Source organism: Perognathus longimembris, chromosome 22 (genome assembly GCF_023159225.1).
Source record: "Perognathus longimembris pacificus isolate PPM17 chromosome 22, ASM2315922v1, whole genome shotgun sequence".
Classification (NCBI taxonomy): Eukaryota; Metazoa; Chordata; class Mammalia; order Rodentia; family Heteromyidae; genus Perognathus; species Perognathus longimembris.
Genome location: NC_063182.1, coordinates 26,136,808 through 26,160,469, shown reverse-complemented (window position 1 = coordinate 26,160,469; position 23,662 = coordinate 26,136,808). Strand labels below are relative to the sequence as shown.

General features: G+C 39.5%; 1 protein-coding gene across 5 annotated transcripts in view; it reads left to right on the top strand.

The window, feature by feature from the left end:
• Erap1 (endoplasmic reticulum aminopeptidase 1) overlaps positions 1–23,662 on the top strand; it is a 32,012-nt gene that overhangs the window by 2,346 nt on the left and 6,004 nt on the right. For 3 of the 5 annotated variants that reach the window (XM_048331474.1, XM_048331475.1, XM_048331478.1), the window contains exons 2-15: positions 5,892–6,435; positions 8,829–8,967; positions 10,715–10,849; positions 12,044–12,164; positions 12,873–13,027; positions 13,647–13,760; positions 14,953–15,084; positions 15,386–15,517; positions 15,698–15,766; positions 16,910–17,064; positions 18,850–18,929; positions 20,217–20,400; positions 21,729–21,885; positions 23,047–23,231. In XM_048331474.1, coding sequence (XP_048187431.1) covers positions 5,892–6,435; positions 8,829–8,967; positions 10,715–10,849; positions 12,044–12,164; positions 12,873–13,027; positions 13,647–13,760; positions 14,953–15,084; positions 15,386–15,517; positions 15,698–15,766; positions 16,910–17,064; positions 18,850–18,929; positions 20,217–20,400; positions 21,729–21,885; positions 23,047–23,231 — 2,302 coding nt within the window. The remainder of the gene's footprint in view (positions 1–5,891; positions 6,436–8,828; positions 8,968–10,714; positions 10,850–12,043; positions 12,165–12,872; positions 13,028–13,646; positions 13,761–14,952; positions 15,085–15,385; positions 15,518–15,697; positions 15,767–16,909; positions 17,065–18,849; positions 18,930–20,216; positions 20,401–21,728; positions 21,886–23,046; positions 23,232–23,662) is intronic. The other 2 variants (XM_048331476.1, XM_048331477.1) reach the window with 1 other exon arrangement.

The window sequence follows — 23,662 nt, the reverse complement described above, 5'->3', positions numbered from 1 at the left end:
TTCCTTTTTCCTTAGATTGTATTTGTCCTCTTTCTCAGCTAAAATATACTCAGAGAGCCTCTTCCACAATATAAATTGCCTTGCTGCTATTCTCTTTTAAAGTGTGTGTGTGTGTGTGTGTGTGTGTGTGTGAACTTATTACCGAACACTGTAAACTTTTTTAAAGTCAGGGACTATTTTGACCAGTATCACTAGTTCTCAGCAAAAGGTACAAAATATGCTGTCAATATCTATTTATTGAATGAAGAAAGGATGTAACTTATTTAATCTTTACAACAATCCTGGCAGGAGGGTATTGTTAACTTCACCTCACTAGTGGAGAAAATGAAACCAGCATAAGATTAACTTGCCCCAGGTCACCATAGTGAGTGGAGGCATAAGATTCAAAGGCAGACTTGCTTGTGGGACTTTATAATTATGTATTTATATGTATCTATGTGGGCACCTGTGTGTGAGCCAGTATTTGTAAAAGAAAAAAAAAAGGGGCAGTGGATATTGCTTGAGTTTTTATGTACAGTGGTGTTCACTGTGAATCTTGGTAACATTCAAAGAAAGAATTGGTACTGAGTCACATGAAAATATCAGAAAGCAAGAGCACAGAAGTTTAAGAGAATGGAGTGCAGTACAAACAGCAGGAGTTTGTAATCACAAAAGTACTTAGCAGAGGAAATTTGGCTAAAACATATTTACCTTTCCCCACTCCAAAATAGGCACTGCAGGCTACTGGAGGGAGTAAAGTCCTGGCATTTTTTCAGGAGGCCAGTACGTGTTCGTTCTTTTTCTCCATGCCTTTCTTTCCTTAAAATATTAGTAGAATTTAACTGCAAGAAAAGTTATACTTTTTTGTATCAAGGGACTGCATCCATTGAATCAGTTACTGTTTTTCATCACCTTTTCAGTAAATTCTACATAAAACCTGACTCTAGATCAGCCACCACGATGAAATTCTGTGTTTCCAAACTAAAACATTATCAGAAGTAAAGCCAGGCAAGAAGGCAGTATCCTGGCCTCCGAGGACTTGCACCCACGACAAGAAAGTTACCAGCACTCAGTCAGTCAGGCTAGGAGTCTTTATTTAGCTTACACAGTGCTCTCCACCACTGGGATGGTAAAGAACAGCTATGAGCCTCCGCAGAGCAGGGGTTTTAAAGGTAGAAGCTATGCATTCTTCAGCAGATGGTCACGTAGCACTGAGGAAGGGGGTTAATTCAGGGGTAGAGCAAGTCACAAACGGTTAAGCAAGCCGTTTACAGAAGCAGAATTCTGTAGTCAGGCTGACCTAATATCAACTTTATCTTAACAGTTGTTACCATGTTCCCCTAATGTCAACCAAGCAAGCATGAGTGGTCTAAAACAATCTAGTAGTCAATCATAAGTGAACCAACCTGACAGTCCCCATGGCATTTCTACAACTGCTACTATGATTATTTCTATGATCTATTACTATGATCACTTTTACAATTCATTACTATAATTGCTACCTAGATGCAGAGAGGAACAAGGGTGACATATTTTTAAATGTCAAACTAGAGGCACGGAGTCACCAAAATGGAGTTATAGAAGCTAAGAGTAAACTCTAAGACAGTGAAATTTTATAAGCCCTATTGTTTCTAGGAGCTTGGGGGGGGAGGGCTACACTTTTCTTTGATTTTCACAAAGAAGAGCTAGTGTTTCAATGGAAGAACTAAACACATTGGAACCTGAGCACAGCTCCTTAGGGATTAACAAGACAATTTCATCAGTGAAATACTTTATTCACTGCATCGTATTTTTGTCATGCCCTACTTGTGTGAGGGAAGTGGTTCTAGGTGCTTTGAGAAATCCAGTGATAAGTATAGGGTTGTTCTCAAGGAGTTGTATTGGAGGGGAGGTCTTACAAGATTACCAGGATGGGTGTAAAGATGTTAGGAGGGAAATGGGAAGTTGTGAGCTTCACTGTACCTGGAAGTCACCATGCCTAGCATATTCAAGGAAGGACTCCCCGGGATTCCCTATTTGAATTGGACTGTGAAAGTTGTTGAGGTGGATGAAATGCTTGAGGAAGAATGAAGATTGAGAAAAGTCCTGGGCACACTTGGAACCATCCAGAGCCAAGAATGGGTCCAGTGATTCATAGGAGGTGGGAAGACACAGCTAGAGACTTGGTTCCCAGTCTTTGGGATATAGCAGGTCTGGTTGGCTTTCTGAAACAATGGGGAGATAAGTCTTTGAAGAATCACACGTTGGAAAATTACTCAGTGTGATGATTTAGAAGGGACTTCATCTCAATGATTCCATCTCACACATGCAATGAATCCTTGTTATGTCCACTAAAGGACAGTTCTAAGATAGTATTCGACCTTGGCTTAATACAACACATAATTTAGTGACTTCATGGTTGTTATTAGCTATATACTTCTTCCTTCTAGTTAAACCAAAAATGCAAGATAGGTAACTTTCATCCTAAGACTTAGTACTCATGGCAATCGACATCCCTTATCTATTGACTCTGGATCAACAATGCTGATGTTTCTATTGCATCCCACCTTGGTTTCCTGGCACTGAGAACCTCCTTGAGACATAGGCATGTTCTCTCTGGCCATGTTCCCTTTGGACTCAGCCTTGCAAAATAAATAAATAAATAAGCCTTTGACAAGAGGACCCGTCCATCTGTCCCTTCAACAGTACACACATGCCTGGGTGATTTCCAGCACGGTAGTCTACTTGAACTTATTGTGTCCAACACTGTCAGGGTCTCTGGCCCCTCACGCTCCCCCGACCCGTGGGAGAGACAGGGAAGGCACACCCCAACTGGACGAGCCAAGAAAGGGGAAGGGTCTGCAGACCACCCGTACCCAGCCCTCCCTCACGGGAGGACAATCAGATGGCCTGGGAGTCAAGTCAGTGCAAGATCTCCTTTATTGGGGAAGTACGTGCCACTAATATAAGGCACAGGAGCCAATCAGGTCTAAGATCGGCAGGAAGGGGAGGGGTGAGCTGTCCATCAAGGGCGGAAGAGCCAGGGCATCACCGCCCACAGAACAGCCCCCGGGTTATAGCCAAAGACACTTGGAGCAGCTGCGCATTGTGCCATCCTAGCCACAGGAGCCCCCAAGACCAAGAAACAGGCGGAGCCAGCTAGTTGACTTCCAGGTGTGCCCCACATAACACCTCGGGGCAAGGGCCCTACTCAGTAAACCAGTACCATGAACTTCCAGGTAGAAACAGCACTCCAGTCTTCTTTACTCTCTGGAGCCCTGGTTGCAAGGGAAATTCATCATTTGATCTGTGCTCTGAGGTTCCTGGAAGAGGTGGGAGCAGCTCTTTACCACCTCAGTATTTCAAGCTTTCTTCTCTAAATTGTCTACCCCTACTTGGCATTCTTCCCCACCCCACCCCCAGCACTGGGACTTGAACTCGGGTCCTCGTGCTCTAAATGGGCTTTTATTTTTCTTTCTCTCAGCTGATGCTCTACCATTTGAGCCACATCTTCATTCATAGGAGCCTTCTTTAATTGGTTCCTAGATTTAAAAAAAGAAAAAAGGAAGGGAACCCAGAAGTCCTGCTTTTTTTCCCCTGTTCACACCTCCTAGCAGTTTGTCTGGTGGTACCTTTTGATCTGGGATTGGGAAGTTTCCATGTTAACTGAGTCAGTTCTAGTGGAATCCTTTCTGTTTACCTTGCAGATCCTCTCCATGGGGGCCTGGTGGGGGGGCAGGGGGGGCAGGGGGAGGTGCATTTTGTACTGGGGGAAAGAACAAGAGGGAAATAACAGGTTGAATGGTTAAGTTTTACTGTCTTGAAGTTGTGTCTTATAAAGGGTTCAAAGGCATGCTAGTGGGAGACAAGGGTTATTATGGTGGAGGCTCAGCAACCCTGAATTCTCAGTAGAACCACCAAAAATTAAAAAAAGAAGTTATCTCAGCATCGCAGATTCCATTTTAATTGTTATTTTTAAAAACTCTTTAGATAATCTAATTATGTCAACATAATTGAAGAACTCTGGCACTACATAGAGAAACGTAACCCTGTACAGCAGGATTGTTTTGAAGGATTTACAATGTATGCCTACTGTATTTCTCACCTGGTTGGAATATCCAGAGGAACTGGAATTGGAACTGATTACCTGAGTTCGCATAGTAGAGAGACCTCTTCCAGCAAGTATTCATCAGAGAAGGCTGTTTCTGTAAGGGAAAAAACTGCTTGATACTTGAAGCATAGATCTAAACGTCACATTACTTGACACCTTATGGTCTTCGAAATAACACAGAAAATAGGTTCTGCAACTTAACTTCCAGCAAGCTCTGAGCATCATTTCTGTATTATATACACGTTGACTTAAGAGTATTGTAACTGCTATTCTTCAGATCCTTCAAGGCTCTCCTTTGGTCCCTTGGAATTCCCCCAAACAGCCCTATGCCTTTTCTTTGGATGTGTTAGTTCCTGCCATGCTTAATCCAATTATAGTGCCTTCTTTTATTTCCAAATCTGACCTTTCCCTCTAGGCTACAGTCAAGTATTGGTCTCATATGGATATCCTACAGGGTCATAGAAGTCTTGCCAACACCATCTTTATTATTAATCTCACAGCACTCTAGCTTTCTATATAAGCATTCCCCCTTTCTGCAGGGATATTTTCTTTTAAGTTCTCTTAAGTCCTTGAGGATAAGTCTATGTCTTATGCATTATTATATTCTACACAGTGCTCAGCACACATCCTTGTTTATAGCAGGTATTTAATATATATTTGGTGAATGACTTCATGCATATTTGTATGAGAGAATCCTGGTGATGTATTTCTCACAAATGGTTGTGAAAATCACTATGAAAATTATTAGGTCATTCTTGGTTAAATAAGTATTACATTGACCTTTGGCATGATATTTCAAAAAAGGTATTAAATGTGATGAATCTGTGCTACTGTTAGAGATACTCGCCTCCCTTCCCTCTTCTCCAGTAAGCACCTAAGGTCTCTTGTGTTCCATTAATCCTTGTTCTTTTGGGGCTTACCAGGTGAGCAATACCACCCTCCACTGCAGAAGCTGAGCAGTGCGGATGCTTGCAGTCTCTGCCCTCTAGCTCGGCAGTGTAGAGGCCTGAGCTTTGCTCAAATCATGGCATTAAAGCTGGCACTTTGAAAGTGAAACCAATAATGTAAAGTTGCAGCATCACAGGGCCCTGTTCTGGTTGTGGCTGCAGTATTGCCAGCTTCTGACTTTCAGGGAAATTCACAAATCCAGTATTGGCCAGGAGTGGTCCTGGGGCTTGAACTCAGGGCCTGAGTTCTGTCCCTGAGCCTTTCTGTGCTCAAGGCTAGCGCTCTACCACTTGAGCCACAGCGCCACTTCCAGCTTTTTCTGAGTAGTTTATTGGAGATAGAGTCTCACGGACTTTCCTGTCCAGGCTGGCTTTGAACCACGTTCCTCGGATCTCAGTCTTCTGAGTAGCGAGGATTGCAGGCATGAGCCACTAGCACCTGGCAGGAGTGGTATCTTAACCAGATGTTTCATTGTTGTGGTTCTGACCGTGCATCTTTACCTGTTTTAGCAACCTAGTTTCCCAAGTATTCTGCAACCCAGGGACTCATTTATGAAGCTACTTTGGATCACCTAGTAATTCCTTGTCTGCTTATCTGCCAAAGTTTGTTCTATTGCTTTCTATTAAGAACTGTGCTTGATAGATTTAAACTTTGAAAGCCAAATGATGCTTTATAAGTAGATACTGGGATTGCTGTGAACCATGATTTGTTTTTTCCTCTGTGAATAAATAACAGGTAATGTAACTTTGCTTTCAGGAACATACTTAGCATGTTTGGAAGGTTATATCTATGCTTGTTAAAGCTGGATAGACAAATTCTGTTACTATGCCACCTTAATGATGTTTTGTTTTGCTCTTGTATGTGTGTGCTTTAGGTAGGTTCAGCAAGATGATGATGTCTCCATCCTTCAAATGGCCACGCCCAAGTATGTCACTGTCATTCCTACTTTCCTTGCGGTTGACTCTCTTAGCTGTGTCAGCTCTAGCACAGTATCAGCACAGTGACCCCACATCTCCAAAAGCTAGTGATGGGACACCATTTCCTTGGAACAAAATACGCCTTCCTGAGCATGTTCTCCCCATTCATTACAATCTCACCATCCATGCAAACCTGAGCACCCTGACTTTCTGGGGTACCACAGAAGTAGAGATCACAGCCAGCCAGTCTACCAGCACCATCATCCTGCACAGTTACCTCCTGCAGATATCCAGGGCTACCCTCAGGAAACAGGCTGGAACACCTGAGCAACCACTGCGAGTCCTGGAATACCCACCTCATGAACAAATCGCTCTTCTAGCGCCCGAGCCTCTTCTTACTGGACACAGGTATACGGTTATCATCAACTATGCTGGCAATCTCTCTGAGCACTTCCACGGGTTTTATAAAAGCACCTACAGAACCAAGGATGGGGAAATGAGGTAAGTCAGTGTTGTAAGCTTCCAGTGCTGCCCATGTCATATTTCAAATATTAACAATTCCCTTTAGCTCTCTTATTCAGCTTTGTTTATCCATCTTCTTTATGGTACTAAAAATGGTCAATTTTTCCCCTTTGCTTTGTTGAAAAGCTCATTTTTCTCAATTTTAACTAATTTTCTTTCCTCCGGCTCTAGCAGTATGTCTATTTATTTCATTAGACTTCTGAGCTATAATGCACATTTTTCATTCTTTTATGATAAATTAGTTTGCTAGTGCTGTCAAAACAAAATATCACAAACTAGATGCCTTAAAGAAAAATCAACATTTCTTTTCTCACAGTTTTGGAGTGAGAAAATCTAGGTGTCCGCAGGCAAATGCTCTGTTTCTTGGTACCATCTCCCCGCACCTCCTCCTAGCATCTAGTGGTGGTGGTGGTGGCCATTGATTCGTGACACTCTATACCTTGAGGCTGCATTATTGTTCTGTGGTTAAATGGCTGGTCCCTGTGTGTTCTGAGTCCAAATTCCTGTCTAATGACACTACCCATGGCTTTGGAGTAAGGCCCAGCCTTGTGGCCTCATCTTAACATTATTACATGTGTAAACATTCTCTTTCAAAACAAGGTCAATATTTGGATTAGGATACCAAAAGAGGGAGTAAGAACTTAATCTTTTGGGGCAGTACAATTAAACCACTAACAAAACATTACAGGAAAGATTTTTAGAACTCTCCACTGCCTTGCTTTGGATTCTGTTTTTAAGGAAAGGAATCATATACTAAATTTTAAAATCAAATTGTCTTTGTTAGTATTTACTGATCTCATATCATTTTACCATAATAAACAAACTAACAAACAAACAAAAACAACAGATGTGCTCACGCCTATAATCCTAGCTATTCAGAAGGCTGAGATCTCAGAATCCTGGCATGAAGCCAGAAAAGGCAGAAATCTCTAATTAACAACTCAAAAACAGGAAATGGGGTTGTGGCTCAAAGTGGCAGAGCACTAGCCTTGAGCAAAAGAGCTCAGGGACAGCACCCAGGCCCTGAGTTTCAAGCCCCACAACTAATCCTCCTCCCCCCCCCCAAAAAAAAAATAAGATAGATGCTAACTAAAAGTAATTTTTTGAGCGGTAGTGGGCTCTGAACTCAAGGCCTGCTGTTGGCTAGTCAGGAACTCTACCACTTGAGTCCCACCTTTTACATACCCTCTGTTCTTTATTCCTTCCTTCTTTCTTTCGTCCCTGTCTCCCTCCCTCCCTCTCTCCCTCCCTCTCTCCTTCCCTCCCTCCTTTCCTTCCTTTCTCCTTTCCTTCCCTCCTTCCTTCCCATTCTTTTTCTCACTTTATTTTGTATGCTAGTTAGTACTAACCATGGAACTCAGGATCTTTCACTCTTCCTTAGCTTTTTCTCTCACAGCTGATACTCTACCATTTAAACCATATTTCGACTTCAACGTTTTGCTTGTTAGTTGGATATGGAATCTTGAAAACTCTCCTGAGTTTCTTTCATTATTTTTTTTAAACAGGGTTTCACATTTATGATCTGTTCTGGCTTACACCACTATCTACCGAGTTTACAGTTTCCACGTCGCTGGGAAGACTGACACCTCTGTGCCCTAAAAAACAATCTTTTAAATAAAATTGATCCTAAACATAGTTCCTCGCAATAACTACTACTTGTATTTCAGAGAAAGTTTCTTCCTGATTTCTTTTCTGGTACATTTTCTGTTTGACAAGGCTTTTAAATTTTAATGTGTTGGGATTAATATTAATGATTATCATTGTAGATAATTTAAGTGACTATTAAAATATGTGTATTAATTTACTAAACTAGTCTCCTATACATGGAAACTAAATTATTTACACCTTTTCAGTATCTGAAACATTTTAATGAAAATCATTATAATTAATTTCTTTACAATAATTACTAGCAGTAAAATTGCTAAGTCATACCTCTGTACACTTTGGTATCTCTTGCTATTTGTCTATATACTGTTTATTATTGTGCAAACATTTTAGAGCAAAAGACAAAAATAGTTTTTCCCATCAATTTATACTATAATCATTAAGGGAGTTGAACAGCTTTTGACAGATGTGTTAATGATTTGTAGGTTCTTTCTGAATTGCTGTTTATGATATGTACCTGAGATTCTACTTAGTTATTGGATATTTTCTTACCAACATCTTAGAGATTAACTATTGTTTGACTGTTAACATTTATTCAGATGCTTTTTAAAATTACTCCTCCCAGTTTATCTTTTAGTTCATAGGAGCATTAGTCACATAAAATATTTTCTTCTTAAAATTCAGCTAGTAGTGAACTCAAAAGCAAACAGCCGTTTTGTAGTTCCTATGTATAATGTTTTATATTCCTTCATTTGCTGTGATTATAGGGTACTTGCATCCACGCAGTTTGAACCAACTGCAGCTAGAAGGGCCTTTCCCTGCTTTGATGAACCTGCCCTAAAAGCAAAGTTTTCAATCCAAATCAGAAGGGAGCCAAAGCATTTGGCCATCTCCAATATGCCATTGGTGAGTCTGAACAAATGAAACGTTGAAGTATTTAGGCAGTCGTTGGGAGTTAATGGCATTTGATTTGAATTCGTATAACCAGCTTATTTTCTTAATACTATAATACTACAAAAATCAAATTTTATGCCAGTATTAGGTTGGTAGCTCAGGCCTCTAACCCTAGATCTTTAGGAGGCTAAAATATGAAGGACTGTAATTTGAAGCCATCCCAGGAAGAAAAGCCCCCAAAGACTCCATTTCCAAAATAACCAGCAAAAACAAGGCTGGAGGCATGGATCAAGTGGTAGAGTGCAATCTCAAGCAAAAAAGCCAGTGACAACAAGACCCTGAGTTTAAACCCAGTACTGTGACAGAAAAAATAAACAAACTGAATTTTTGGGGGTGGGGCATATACAAAGCTTTTAAACAGAAAAGATAAATTTAGGATCCTTAAAGAACAATTTAGCCAGGTACTGGGGCTCATGCCTGTAATCCTAGCTACTCAGGAAGATGAGATATGAGGATCTTTGTTCAAAGCCAGCTTGAGCAGACAAGTCCATGACATTCATTAACAATTAACCAAAAAAAATCCAGAAGTGGAGCTGTGTCTTAATAGTACATTGCTAGCCTTGAGAAAAAAAAAAAAAAAAAAAAGCTAAGGCAGGGCTGGGAATATGGCCTAGTGGCAAGAGTGCTTGGCTCGTATACATGAAGCCCTGGGTTCAATTCCCCAGCACCACATATACTGAAAATGTCCAGAAGTGGCGCTGTGGCTCAAGCGGCAGAGTGCTAGCCTTGAGCAAAAAACGAAGCCAGGGACAGTGCTCAGGCCCTGAGTCCAAGCCCCAGGACTGGCAAAAAAAAAAAAAAGCTAAGGCACATTGCCTAGGTCCTGAGTTCAAGACCCAGGACTGGAACACACACACGTACACACATGTCAAAAAGGTGATCAGCAGACACCATAGATAATTGCTGGTAGATATTTTAAAAGTATGAAGGCATACAAAGTAGCTATTGAATTATATAAAATATCTGTATCTATATCTATATATATATATGATTTTCCTAGCTACTGGACGTTTCCTCCAGATCTCTTTTCAGTGCTTTCTTTAACTGAGGTTAGGTTTTCCCTTCGGGGAGACCACTTACCAACTCCACCCCATCTGAAAGATCATTCCTGATTGCACTTGAAAGCTGATTCTAGATGAAGCAAGTCTGGGCTTGATTTGCATATGAGGCAGAAGCATAGAGCACTTTCAACTGTATAGGAAAACAGCTTTTAGATAGCACATAATGATGCATTTTCCCAGGTAAAATGTTCTAGGCAGTGTACTTTTGGATAACTCTCAAGCTTAGACTTAAGGGTGAAACCAGAAATCTCAGTTTTAATGTTTCAACCTCACTATCAATCTGCATATACCAAATATGCATCAGTTTGCAACTATGTCAATTTGTCAAACTTAATTAAGGATTCATAATGTCACAGCATTATAAATACACCAAATACACTAAAAAGCATTAGATTGTATACTTCAAATAGTCAAGCTTTGTGGCATGTGAATTATATCTCAGTTAAAAAAAACTGAATTGAATGGTCTTATCTTGATAAGTAACTTAGAATCAGATATGAGACCAGAGCACTTTTGAAATAATTATGAAAATGTCAAGTAATAGCATATCTTACAATTGGGCATATTTTGCTTTATAATGTACTCTCAGTGTATTGAATTACAAGCTTTTTGGATAATTTAAGTTACTCTGATTTTAGGTGAAATCTGTAACTCTTGCTGAAGGATTAATAGAGGACCATTTTGACGTTACTGTGAAGATGAGTACCTACCTTGTGGCCTTCATTATTTCAGACTTTAAGTCTGTCAGCAAGATGACCAAGAATGGAGTCAAGGTGAACCTGTGATTGGCTCATAGAGTGACCAAATGTTGTCCTAATCATTCTGGTTTTAAAGCTCAAGTCCTGCACCCCAGGGCCCCTAAATCTTGGGTAAAGCAATAGGGGCAGTGGCCCTATTGTAACAATATTATTACAACGAGATTCTAATAACATAAACTCGAAGTGAGCTTAGCCTTACCTAAGTCATGATCCACCCAGCTCCTTAACTCACTGTCTCTCTGATCTTAGCCCCATTCCTCTGGAACTTAAGGAGAGACTTCTTTAAAGTGTGGAACCATATATTTCAGTGGTATTTATGCTTGTAACTGGTTATAATTTTCTGCAGTTTAAAAGGAAGAGTTACTGGCTGTGGAAAGGGAGAAAGAAACAGGCACTGGATTGGAGAAAGAAGGTTCGGGAAGAACATTTAGCTCAGAGAATTCTGAAGTGCTAAATAAGACAGGTCTTGCTGCAGACCTTGTTCTTGGTCTTGGTACCAGTGCGCAGTAGACAACTTACAGCACCCGATGTCATGTCGTAAAATGCAAACCAGCATTTGTGAGTGGAGGAAGAGACTTCGTATGGGAGATACTTTACCTATCTGTGCTGGTTTTTACTGTGGCCAAACAGCAGAAGCATCTCTGCTGGATTGCCTTTTGTTCTTCCCCTCATGTGGCTTCCTCTCCTGTAGAGCTATGCTTAGTTACCTTGGGATTTGAAAGTGGGTTCTAAGGCTTCAGTGAAGGGAAAAATACTCCTTCAACAGTGAAATGATTTTATATACTGGGTTTGCCAACTTTTACATCCTGAAGCCTTTGTGTATTTGGTTCTGGGGCTGGTTATTGTTGGTGGTATCTTGATTCTTTGTGTATATTGTCAGTTATGTCTGTGAAGTTACATTGCTTTAATCAAAAGTGAATTTTTTTTCCTGTCTTTGGAGTATCCTCTCTCATTAACTCCTCTTCTTTTCACTTTTAAATAAACTTACTCTGTTTATTTGAAAATGTGAGTTCTTCCAGATAAATATATGTGTAGCTGCCTTTAGAAATGAGGTTTTATTCGAAGCAGTCAGTATTGATGTAAAATCTGACACTCTTAATTGCCTTCTTTAATACTGACAACTGTTTCCCACAGGATGATTCCACCTTCTCTGCAGTTGTGCAGAAACCACCATGATGCTGGAATGTCCTTTTATCCCTTCCCTTATAGGTGTCTGTGTATACTGTGCCTGACAAGATTAACCAAGCAGATTATGCATTGGATACTGCAGTGACTCTTCTAGAATTTTATGAGGATTATTTCAACATTCCATATCCTCTCCCAAAACAAGGTAGAGATATTACAGGGTGGCATATGGTGATCATCCCGTATGCTGCTACAGCCCCAAGGATCCCAGTGAGTCTGCATGGCACACCAACCTCAGCGTGTGCCAGACATCAGGTTGACCCTTTTGAGCATCCGCCTACATCTGGCCTATCCAATATACTTCTGATTATTGCAAAGGCAAATCTCAACGTGGTTTTTAAGCACAGGACCTGAGGACATCTTTCCCCTTCTAGTAGTTAGTTGGAAGACAGTGAAGGACAGAGGTTGCACTTTTTTGGCACTGACACATTGGCAAGGACGTACAGGGTGCTCAGTAATTTTTTTGAATGAATGAGTTCACACAGTACAAGAAAATCTGCATTTTATTTCTTATATGAGTCTGTAAAACTATTGTGGTCAAATGTTTTAAGCGTAAGTAGATCTTGGTCACCAAAATAAATTATTGCAGTAATGGCTGAGATTTTCCAGTCCCAACCTCGTGGTCAAAGAATTAGCAATGGAGTCATGTGTGAAGGAGATATGGCAGATTCGGTCACATTAGAAAATGATTGAGTCCCTGAGCCCTTGATGAAAATGTCTTCTAACCTGGAGTCCAATAGTTCTTCTCAGCCACGCTATCTCTTCTTTTGATCTCAATACTATCCACTTCGGGTGTTTAGGGAAGTACATGGCTTTGAGATTGATTAGTCTCCTGTATTGCTTCCTTCTCAAGATCTCGCTGCGATTCCTGACTTTGCATCTGGTGCTATGGAAAACTGGGGCCTGACCACGTACAGAGAATCCTCTCTGTTATTTGATGCAGAAAAATCTTCTGCTTCCAGTAAGCTTGCAATCACAATGATTGTGTCCCACGAACTGGCCCACCAGGTACGCAAACTTAGTCACACTTCTTTAAAGTGTGACTATTGACACACACTTGTAATCCTAGTACCCAGGAAAGCCAAGGCAGGAGGGTCATGAGTTCTAGGCAAGCCTGGGCTACATAGTAAAATGCTGTTTGTTCAAAAACAAGCGGATCTGACTAAATTTTCATATTGTTTTTATGGGCTATATGAGACTGTTTATATATTTATAGCTTTTAGTTGTCTTTGCATAGAAAATTATTTCTTTTAAGCATTAAAGTTTCACATTTTATAAAGTCTTTTTTAGAAACAAGAAATGTACCCAAGGCCTGACATATGAACCTGTAACCTCTCTGTACATCACTTTGACAATAAATAAGAAAAAATGTATTTTTATTTAAGTAGTTGTGTAAGGGGTTTTTCATTCAACAAATCAGTTTATAAATACAATGCATCTTCATTGATATCCCCCCTTTCATCATTCTCTTCTATCTTTCATCATTTTAACTGAGGTATAGGTTTACATTTATAACTCAATCATAGACCATATTTCTGTTTGTGTCTTCAGCTTCTTTCTTACATATGATAGATTTTCTAGTCTCTCCAGCAATGTGTGAATAAACCCATCCATGTTTTGCTTTCAGTGGTTTGGAAACCTGGTCACAATGGAATGGTGGAATGACCTTTGGCTCAATGAGGGATTTGCCAAGTTTATGGAGTTTGTGTCTGTTAGTGTAACCCATCCTGAACTAAAAGTAGTAAGTTGTTATTTAAGATTCTTTTCCTTCTAGGCTACAAGGGTTTTTTATTTGTTTAACCTCACTAGAAAATGTTTACTAATCTTGGAGTATAAAATTATTTTAATAATAACTTTATTGGAAGCTTAGGTACATGTGTCTGGTTTCAAAGATGACAGTAAAGTTTTGAGATAAGTCTCAAAGTCTTACTTCCAGACTTGAGTATGAAACTGTGATCCAGACATCAGACTAATGATTACATCTTGTTTTCCTTTAATATCAAAGCAATAGAAATGAAAACCACCTCAATGTTTGTATAGTTTTCCTGACCTTCAGGTTGTCATTGCAGAAGTGTAGGTACAGATTTATATTATCTCACTAAAACCCAACCTAACAAATCAAATGAGTTATGTTTAAGGTAACTGAACACTACATTGTGTAGTAATCTAAATGTACAAGTCATAAAGTTAACACATTGGAACTCATACATATTTATTTTTAATAAATCATACATGAACCTTGAGAAAATCACATATAGTGAAAATTGAAAAAAAAAACTTCTGGGGAAAACTTCAGTCCTACACTTTACTGTAATAATTCTTTTCCACTTGTATGGATTTATTTCCTATTTTTACCTGTCTGTACCTATAATATGTTCATATACAGTTATAATTACAAATTATATATCCTGATTATACGATAACATATCATAAATGTTTTTCTATATTTATACACAATCTTTAAGAATAAAAATGATTGTTGATGAATATTACTGAATTGGAATAATGTGCCAAATGAAGTTAAGGTTAGAATTTGTTCTCCATCTTCTTTGATTACATGGTTTTAAAGCAGCTGATTTGCAACATTACAGATGATGAATGGAAATGACTAAATCACTATGTATTTTACTTTCCTGTTTTGCTGGTGTTTGGTAAAGGCAAATTGCTGACTTTAAGGTTGATATGTAATTTTCTTTATTCTAAAATGATATTTAAAACCTAAAGTCCTTACTAAAATCATTGTTTCTTAGATGCTGTTTTAAAAGTATGGTACGTCTGTTTCATATCACAAATATTAAAATACGGCATAGGTTGGTTCCGAAATTGGAAGTATAGACTGTTACTCCAGATCAGTCCTTCCTCCTTTCCTAAGTTTAATCTAAATGTAAATCGTGGGTGCCCTTTTCTTTCCTATTGCTTCTCTGTCTCACTAGGAGGATTATTTCTTAGGCAAGTGTTTTGATGCAATGGCGGTGGATGCATTAAATTCCTCACACCCTGTGTCTACACCAGTGGAGAATCCTGCTCAGATTCGGGAGATGTTTGATGATGTATCTTATGAGAAGGTAAAACTAGATTGTCAAGAAGGCACTACGTGTGTTATCTCTGGGGCAGAGTGGTTATGGGCGAGGTTATACATGGCTTTTCTTTTTTCTGGGCCAAATGCCTTCTACCTTGTCTGTGCTAGAGTGAATTCTCTGAGGCTCAATGTGTAGTTTCTTTTGTAATCCTAAGGATTATTATGTTTAGTAAATTCCTTACTTACTCTTTCTTGGGTTGAGGATTTGAACATTTTTACTGTAGGAGAATCACTGCCAAGGACAATGTGAGAATGAACTAGAAATTCCATTTCTGTTACCTTTTCAGGGGGCTTGTATTCTGAATATGCTGAGAGATTTCCTGGGTGCTGATGTGTTTAAAAGTGGAATTGTGCAATATCTCCTTAAGTACAGCTATAAAAACACAAAAAACGATGACCTGTGGGATAGTATGGCAAATGTGAGTGTTTCTGTGTATCAGAACCTTTGAAATTCTGTGTATCAGAACCTTTGAAATTGATGCTCTCATTACCTTGTTTTATTTTATCTTGTTCTTTTTCTCCCCCTGTATATTATTCCCTCTGAGAAGAATGACTGGTATTTTCTACAGAAATACAGTGATGTTATTTCTTGTTTTTAGATTTGCCCCACAGGTGATACTCAGACAACAGGTGGCTTTTGCTTCAGAAGTCAGCACTCTTCATCCTCAGTAAGTTTCTCCATTGGATATGGTATATGTTCCCCTGACTGTGGTCTTTTACTCCATATTCTTCACAGGGTAGCTCTGTGTCAAGCTTTCTGAGTTCCTTGACTTCTTTACCCTTATTCTAGATAAGAATATAAGCGATCCTTTTTTAAAAAGCATTTTTTTTCCCTAAAAGGAACCTATATAAGAGGGTGGCCCTGCCTTCTATGGCAATACTTCTCATGACATTAATTCCTTCAATCCCCGCCCCCCGCCCCCCCCCCCCCCGCCCAGTGGATTGGTAATGTGCTTCTCTGACAGACTAGGGCTGTTCTGTATCAGTCAGAAGACATGTTTGTTAATTGATGGTAGAGCTCTGCATTTGTGAGAAAGGGAATGATGGCAGGGAACTGTCTTAAACTAGGTGATTTCCTCTGTATCTGACACGCGTTAAGCATTTATGTATGTTATCTTCCTTATTCTGCACAAGAAATCTACCAGCCAGGTTCTATCATTGCCAACTTTACACGTGGGAAAATGAAATCCAAAGGTATTTGGTTAGTACATTGCGTAGTGGAACTTGAATTTAGATCTGACCCATGTTTTTAGCTGCTAACCTACATAGTATTCATAACATTTGAGAAACTAAAGGTTCTGACTCTTGTTAAGCTGGATGTTTGGAGTGTTTTTTATAGGCAGATCCAGATTAATTTAGAAACTCCACAGAATTTGACCAACTGTTCTTATTTTCTGGGCTGTTTCTATCACTTTAGAAGTACCAGCTCTTGATCGAATGTTCGAATGTTTTCTCCACCTACCCTGTCTGAGAGCCAGTATTATAGTGCCCATGCCATGAAACTAGCCAGCGACTTCCCCCTCCATTCTCCCCTCATCCACCACTCCCCATGCCTGAGAGCCCAGCTCCAGAGTCTGCCACGCAGCATGGCACGTGAACCCTGCCAAACGATGCAAGTCCAGTGGAGGAGAGGAAAGTAAACAGCGGATGCCCAAGGCTGGGGACACTGGGGGAAAGAGATAGCAGGAGGCCGGGGAGCAGAAGGGAAGCCCTGGCTCGGCCGATGAGCTGTCCATTGGTAGTGTGCCTCTGAACACAAGCTCACTTCGAATCGACGTGGGTGACACATCTGCATTTGTGTGTGTTCCCAGCACTGGCATCAGGAGGGGACAGATGTGAAAACCATGATGAACACCTGGACGCGGCAGAAGGGCTTTCCCTTGATAACCATCACTGTGAGAGGGAGGAATGTCCACATGAAGCAAGAGCACTATATTAAGGGGTCTGACAGCACCCCAGGAACTGGGTAATGTTGATACACTACAGCTCATTGTATTGTCTAGGCAACAGCTGCTGGATGAGATAACAAACAAACAAACTTCTGAAATAGTACCTTCACTTCTATCACCAGAAAGAGTGGGAAGCTGGGCGCCAGTGGCTCACACCTGTAATCCTAACTACTCAGGAGGCTGAGATCTGAGGATTGTGGTTCAAAGCCAGCCCCAGCAGGAAAGTCCATGAGACTCTTATCTCCAGTTAGCCAACAGAAAACCAGAAGTGACACTGTAGCTCAAGAGGTAGAGTGCTAGCCTTGAGCTGAAGAGCTCAGGGACAGTGCCCAAGGCCAGAGTTCAAGCCCCATAACAGACAAAAAAAGAGTAAGTGAAAGTGTAAATCGGATTAAAAACTCTATATACTAGGGTGGAATACCACGATGAAATGCCTTTAAAGTAATGAACATACACTAAAAAGAATGATAGAATCAATTACATTTACATTTTCTCTGAAATTTACTTATATTCCCTGTCTTCCCAGAAGGATTAAGGAAGCTTTAAATCTTGAACAGTCTTAGTGAAGCTGATGATATATAATTATTTTAACATTCTCATGCCTTGTAGTTTAATATGATGTAATTTATAGTTACTAGCCTGAAACTGTCTCTTTTTTAAGTATCTGCTACTAAATTACAGAAGTATCTGTCATCTAGGTTGGAGCTGACCAAGAATTTTGGTGATTTCTGGGAATTATGACTCACTTCTCCTCTCTGGAAATCTGACACAGACCCTGGAATTTCCATCTTTATACATGCTGTATAATATAGTATTAGAGATGAAATGCAGTGCCTTGTTGACCCCGGAGGGACACTATGTAGAAATATTTATTTCAAAATAATCTGTCTATGAAAAAGTAGCAAAATGGTGCCTTATCAGTCTCTGCATATAGAACATTGAATAATGAGCACATGTATATGAGAGAGAAAAGAGAGAGAGATACCAGAGACAGGTGCTCTCTAAATATTTGTGTGGTATTTTCCTTTAAAAAAAATAAACAAACAAGAGTATTCACTTAATAACAATACAGGGATCAAAATTAAGAAATGAACTTGACACAGTACTGTTATTTAATCTGTATGACCCATTGAACCTTTTCCAGTTGTTTTAAAATACCTTTCTACTAAAACAAGAAAAAAAATCTGTATTCATATTAAGCTATATATTCCATAATTTTGGCTTCTTTTTTCCTTGTGTTTCATAGTACATCTCTCTCTTTCTCTCTCTCTCTGTCTCTCTCTGTCTCTCTCTTTCTGTGTGTGTGTGTGTGTGTGTATTTTCTTTTCTTGGTACTGGAAATTGAACGCAGGAGATTACACTTGCTAGGCAAGTGCTTTGCCACTGAGCTACATTCTAGCCCTCGTGATACTCCTGAAGAAATAGGCTAGTTGTTTTTTTTATAGTTTGAAAGTGCTCTAACTTAGGCATTCTCCTGTTTCCTCAGGATGCGATTCGGGTTGTGTCTTAGGAGGAAGTGTGTGGAAGTGATAGGTGTCCTTGATGTAGCAGCCTCCTGTGCCACCACTAGTGGTCACTGTTTAAAGTTTGGTTTTGGGCCTCCAAATTTGGGTCACTTGAACCCAAATTCTTAACTCTACTCAAGGAGTCCTTAAAGGCTGTGTTTTTGAGATTTGGACCAAAGCAACCATTCACCATATTGTTCTTGCATCCCTGCTTACACACCTGTACAAGAGACGATATTTATCAGCTGTTTGTTGAGCCAACTAACAAACTGGCAATCCACCATTTTTCCCCTTTAGGTACCTATGGCATGTTCCATTGACATTCATCACTAGCAAATCACACTCTGTCCAGAGGTTTTTGCTGAAGACAAAAACAGGTAATTTGTTGTAAAAATAACTAATTTAAAGAGAAAGTATGGAAGCGTATAGGCTTTATTTGTTTTTTAAATCTATTGTTATTATAAACATGATGTATTACAGTTACCTGAGTCAGGTAATGAGCGCATTTCCTTTAGCACACTGTCTTCTGTTCCCTTGCTCTCTCCCAGCCCCTCTTTCTTGTCACCACCATGAGTTGCAGAGTTCACTTTCATCAGTGTACTGTGAGGGCCAGTGTTACACTTTTTCAACCTTTGACCTTCACCCCTCTTGCCAAAGATATACAAATGAATAAACTATACATAAAGAAAACAAAAACATCAACCAACTAAAACAAAAGAAAATGGCGAGATCTTTTGTTTCTGTTTATTGAGTTCATTTCAATATATACTTATACAAATAACATATATACACATACATATATATCTATGTGTGTATGTTATTTATATGTAAATATAAAAAGGCACCTAAGCATTGTGCCTTTGTGTTTCTCTCCTAAGAGTATCCTGTTTTGGTCTCACTATGTGGGAGAATTAATTAAATTTATTTTTAACATTACGTTTAAGTAGTTGTACAAAGAAGGTGCCATATAATGAAGCTGTTTATGAATACAGTGCATCTTGATCGATGTCACCCTTGAACATTCTCACCCTCCTCAATGCTTCTACAAGTCAAAAGGGACATGCTGTATTACTGTATATACTGAAATATTGTATTGTTTTGTTTTTTTTTGTTTTTTTTTGGCCAGTCCTGGGCCTTGGACTCAGGGCCTGAGCACTGTCCCTGGCTTCTTCCCGCTCAAGGCTAGCACTCTGCCACTTGAGCCACAGCGCCACTTCTGGCCGTTTTCTGTATATGTGGTGCTGGGGAATTGAACCCAGGGCGTCATGTATATGAGGCAAGCACTCTTGCCACTAGGCCATGCCCCCAGTCCCTACTGTATTGTTTTTAATGGCCAATATAATACCAGAGATATTAAAATGGTTGAGTTTTGCAGTACTAAAAAAGGCAAGATTATCAATGGAAATGTTGACATTACTAGGGAATATTGTATGTATGGCTAGAAATGTATTTGCCTTTTTTTCATATATCTACAAACCTCTTCAAACTGGTGTGTAAAAAAGTTAGTATGGCCTTTGTCTGTTGGGTTGCTATTGTCTAGTTACTAAAAGAAGTCATTTTAATTTGCTGAGTTTTAGTCTTCTCTAGTTTCCTTGTCCAGTCCCTGATCAGAAAGGCTTTCAGCAGCGAAGACAGTAAATGGAGCTATGATTTATTTGCTCTAGATGTGCTCATCCTCCCAGAAGCAGTGGAATGGATCAAGTTTAACGTGGGGATGAATGGCTATTACATTGTGCATTATGAGGATAATGGATGGGATTCTTTGACTGGTCTTTTAAAAGGAACCCACACAGCGATCAGCAGTAATGATCGGGCGAGTCTCATTAACAATGCATTTCAGCTTGTCAGGTAATACAAGCTGAAGTTGTGGCTTGTTTCTGAAAGTGACTGTTGTACAAATTCTTGACTTCGAAAGATGTAAGTGAATGACGGATTGATTACTAGGAAAAGTTGAAAGATATTTTCACTAACATTCTTTTAACCACTCAAAAGTTGTTATTAGCCTTGGTATCTTTGGCTGCTAACCTACTTGAAGTCTGGAGTCTTTATTTTAATCTTTCTCATTAACATCTCAGATATTACAGAAGCAAACATGTAGAAAAATCTCAAATAGGACCCCCTAGTTGGCAGTCCTTTCCTTCCCTATAAAGCCTGTTTTTCAGGTGTTTTGCTGGCCCTGCTATAGCAAATTCTCCCATGCTAGTTTTTTTTTACTATCTTGAAGCTTTTGTAGAAAGACTATCAAGACCTAATTTTATTATATCACTTGTGTTGTAAGAATTTTGTACAAATAAGCAAGAAGAAAAACAGAGCTTGATCACATTTTTATGAAATCATTATAAAATCTGGCTTATCGTATTGGGCCAACCAAATGCCCTTTGAGTAGTTGAACATTAAACATTTTTTAAAATCCTACTTCAAAGGCTTTTACGGAAATGCTTTCTAAGCCAAAACTCGGAAGTTCTGAGAATAGTTGGGCTGAACTGAAGTCCTGAGGGGAACCATTCATTTGGGACAAGGTAGCACTACAGTTCTTGTACTCTATGTTCTTCGACTATGAATAGTGAGTTCTTCTACCACTACCCTGGAACTTCCAAAGTGACCCCAAAGTGATTCCAAAAGCAATGGAGAGGAAGTTAAGGACTGTTTTTTTCCTGCCGAAATATTTCCCCTCCTGGCCTATTACTATTTGAGACTCAGAAGGTTTTGTTTTAACTTACATAATTATAAACTCCACCACTGAGGCTTTTAATACGATTGTCTCCGTGAAGGGTTTCTATGTATATTGGATGTCTTTATGAAGTAGAGAACCCATTTTCACTATAGTGGTGCATTTCTGGTGAAGGAAAGTCAGTCTGTCTAAGCAGGCTACTTCAAGAATCTTTCATCAAAATCCTCTTCTTGCTCTCGAATTGTTGTGCACAATTCAATGTATCAGAGAGGACCTGGCACGTTGGTGCACCTGAATCACCGGTGGCATTCACTCCCTTATTCCTTGAGGAATGTCTTCAATAGTGTGGACTTGCTAGACGTGTCTAACAGAAAAGGCTCGAAGGACTATTTACAAGGGACAGTTTTTTTTAATCTCATTGATACTTTGTGGATGACTGTTACAGTATAAGTTGAAGCAAAAAGTTGATTTCCTTAAATGTGTAACCATGGTATGTCTTACGCAGCATTGGAAAGCTATCGATTGAAAAAGCTTTGGATTTAACCTTATACTTGAAGCATGAAACAGAAATTATGCCTGTGTTCCAAGGTTTGAATGAGCTGATACCTATGTATAAGTTAATGGAGAAAAGAGATATGAATGAAGTGGAAATGCAATTCAAGGTAAAAGCATGAGATAAATCATTATACAATTGTGTCTTGCTTTTCTTGAATGTGAAAATGAATGATTATAGTTATGTATATATGTCTTCATAACTATTAAAGAAAAGCAAGAATTCATTATTAAATTGACTATCAAAGGATTTGGTTTTATTTGGCACTAAAATAGGAATGGGAAGGTTAGATTCTATACTTGTTATTTGTTATTCCCTTCCTCACACCAATCTTTTATTTCATTTGATTTCTCTATTATGATGACTAGTCTTTTTTCTGTGATTCTATGTGGCATTTAAGAAGATACATAAAGCTTATTTTTGACAAAACATCATGCAGTTATTTGCATAATTTGCTCACAGATATAGTCCTATAAATTGTCTTTTTTAGTTTAAGGCCTCTTTAGAAAAAACTGTTAGGCAAATAAGAAAATCATTTAGCTGGGCGACAGTGGCTCACGCTGGTACTCCTGGCTACTCAGGAGGCTGAGATCTGAGGATCTCCATTCAAAGCCAGCCCAGGCAGGAAAATCCATGAGACTCTTATCTCCACCTAACCACCAGAAAACCAGAAGTAGCACTGTGGCTCAAGTGGTAGAGTGCTAGCCTTGAGCTGAAGAGCTCAGGGACAGTGCCCAGGCCAGGCGTTCAAGCCCCATGACCGACAGAAGACAAAGAAGAAGACGTTGATGAAGAAGACGAAGATGACGATGATGATGAAGAAGAAGAAGAAGAAGAAGAAGAAGAAGAAGAAGAAGAAGAAGAAGAAGAAGAAGAAGAAGAAGAAGATTATTTACCATTTCTTATTTTTAGTCCTCTTGTAACTAAATAGCTTCAGGGTTTAGAAAGAGTTGAATTAAGCTGGGTGCTGGTGGCTCACCAGCTACTCAAAAGGCTAAGATCTGAGGATTGCAGTTCAAAGCCAGTGTGGGGAAGGAAAGTCTGTCAGAACCTTACCTCCAATTAACTCTCAGAAAACTAGAAGTAGAACTGTGGCTCCAAGAGGTAGAGTGCTAGCCTTGAGCAAAACAGCTCTAGACAGGACTCAGGCCCTGAGTTCAAGCCCCACAACTGACAAAAACAAAATAGCTTAAAATTAGTTGACATCAAGGGAAGGACTATGAGATCTATGACAATACTTGTGACACATGTCATTGCTCCCTGTGCTAAGGCTTTCCTCCTCAGGCTGCTGAAGAACCTCATTGATAAGCAGATCTGGGCCGATGAGGGCTCTGTCTCAGAGAGAATGCTGCGGAGTCAGCTCCTCCTCCTCGCCTGCGTGCGCAAGTACCAGCCCTGCGTGCAGAGGGCAGAAGGCTACTTCAAAAAGTGGAAGGAATCTAATGGGACTATGAGGTCAGTCTTATATCTTCTGTTTCCCATTATTGGAAAAATAAGTATATGTCCGTTTCTTTTATCGTGTGTTTTCTTCTTCCTTTAGCTTTATCTATGTATTTCTTAAGAAATGCTAGAAGAGAACTTTGAGACAATATTGTCATACACTTAGGATTTTAGAATAGGATTACAATAATCTCCATTTTTGTATAGCCAATGCTCAATTTTACTGAGCTGAGCTGTCCTTGCCAGACTGAAAGAGAGGTAATGCATTTTATAAGTGTCTGTTTTACTCTTTCAAAGATTCTGATAGGACACTTTAGTAATTGCTAACACTGTAAATAGGTCTATACCTGCTTTCCCTCAATCCTTTTATATTTGGAGTTTAAATGAAATCCAGGAACACTTATGCCAACCATCTAGATCTTTCCAGCTAAAGAAATGATTACTGT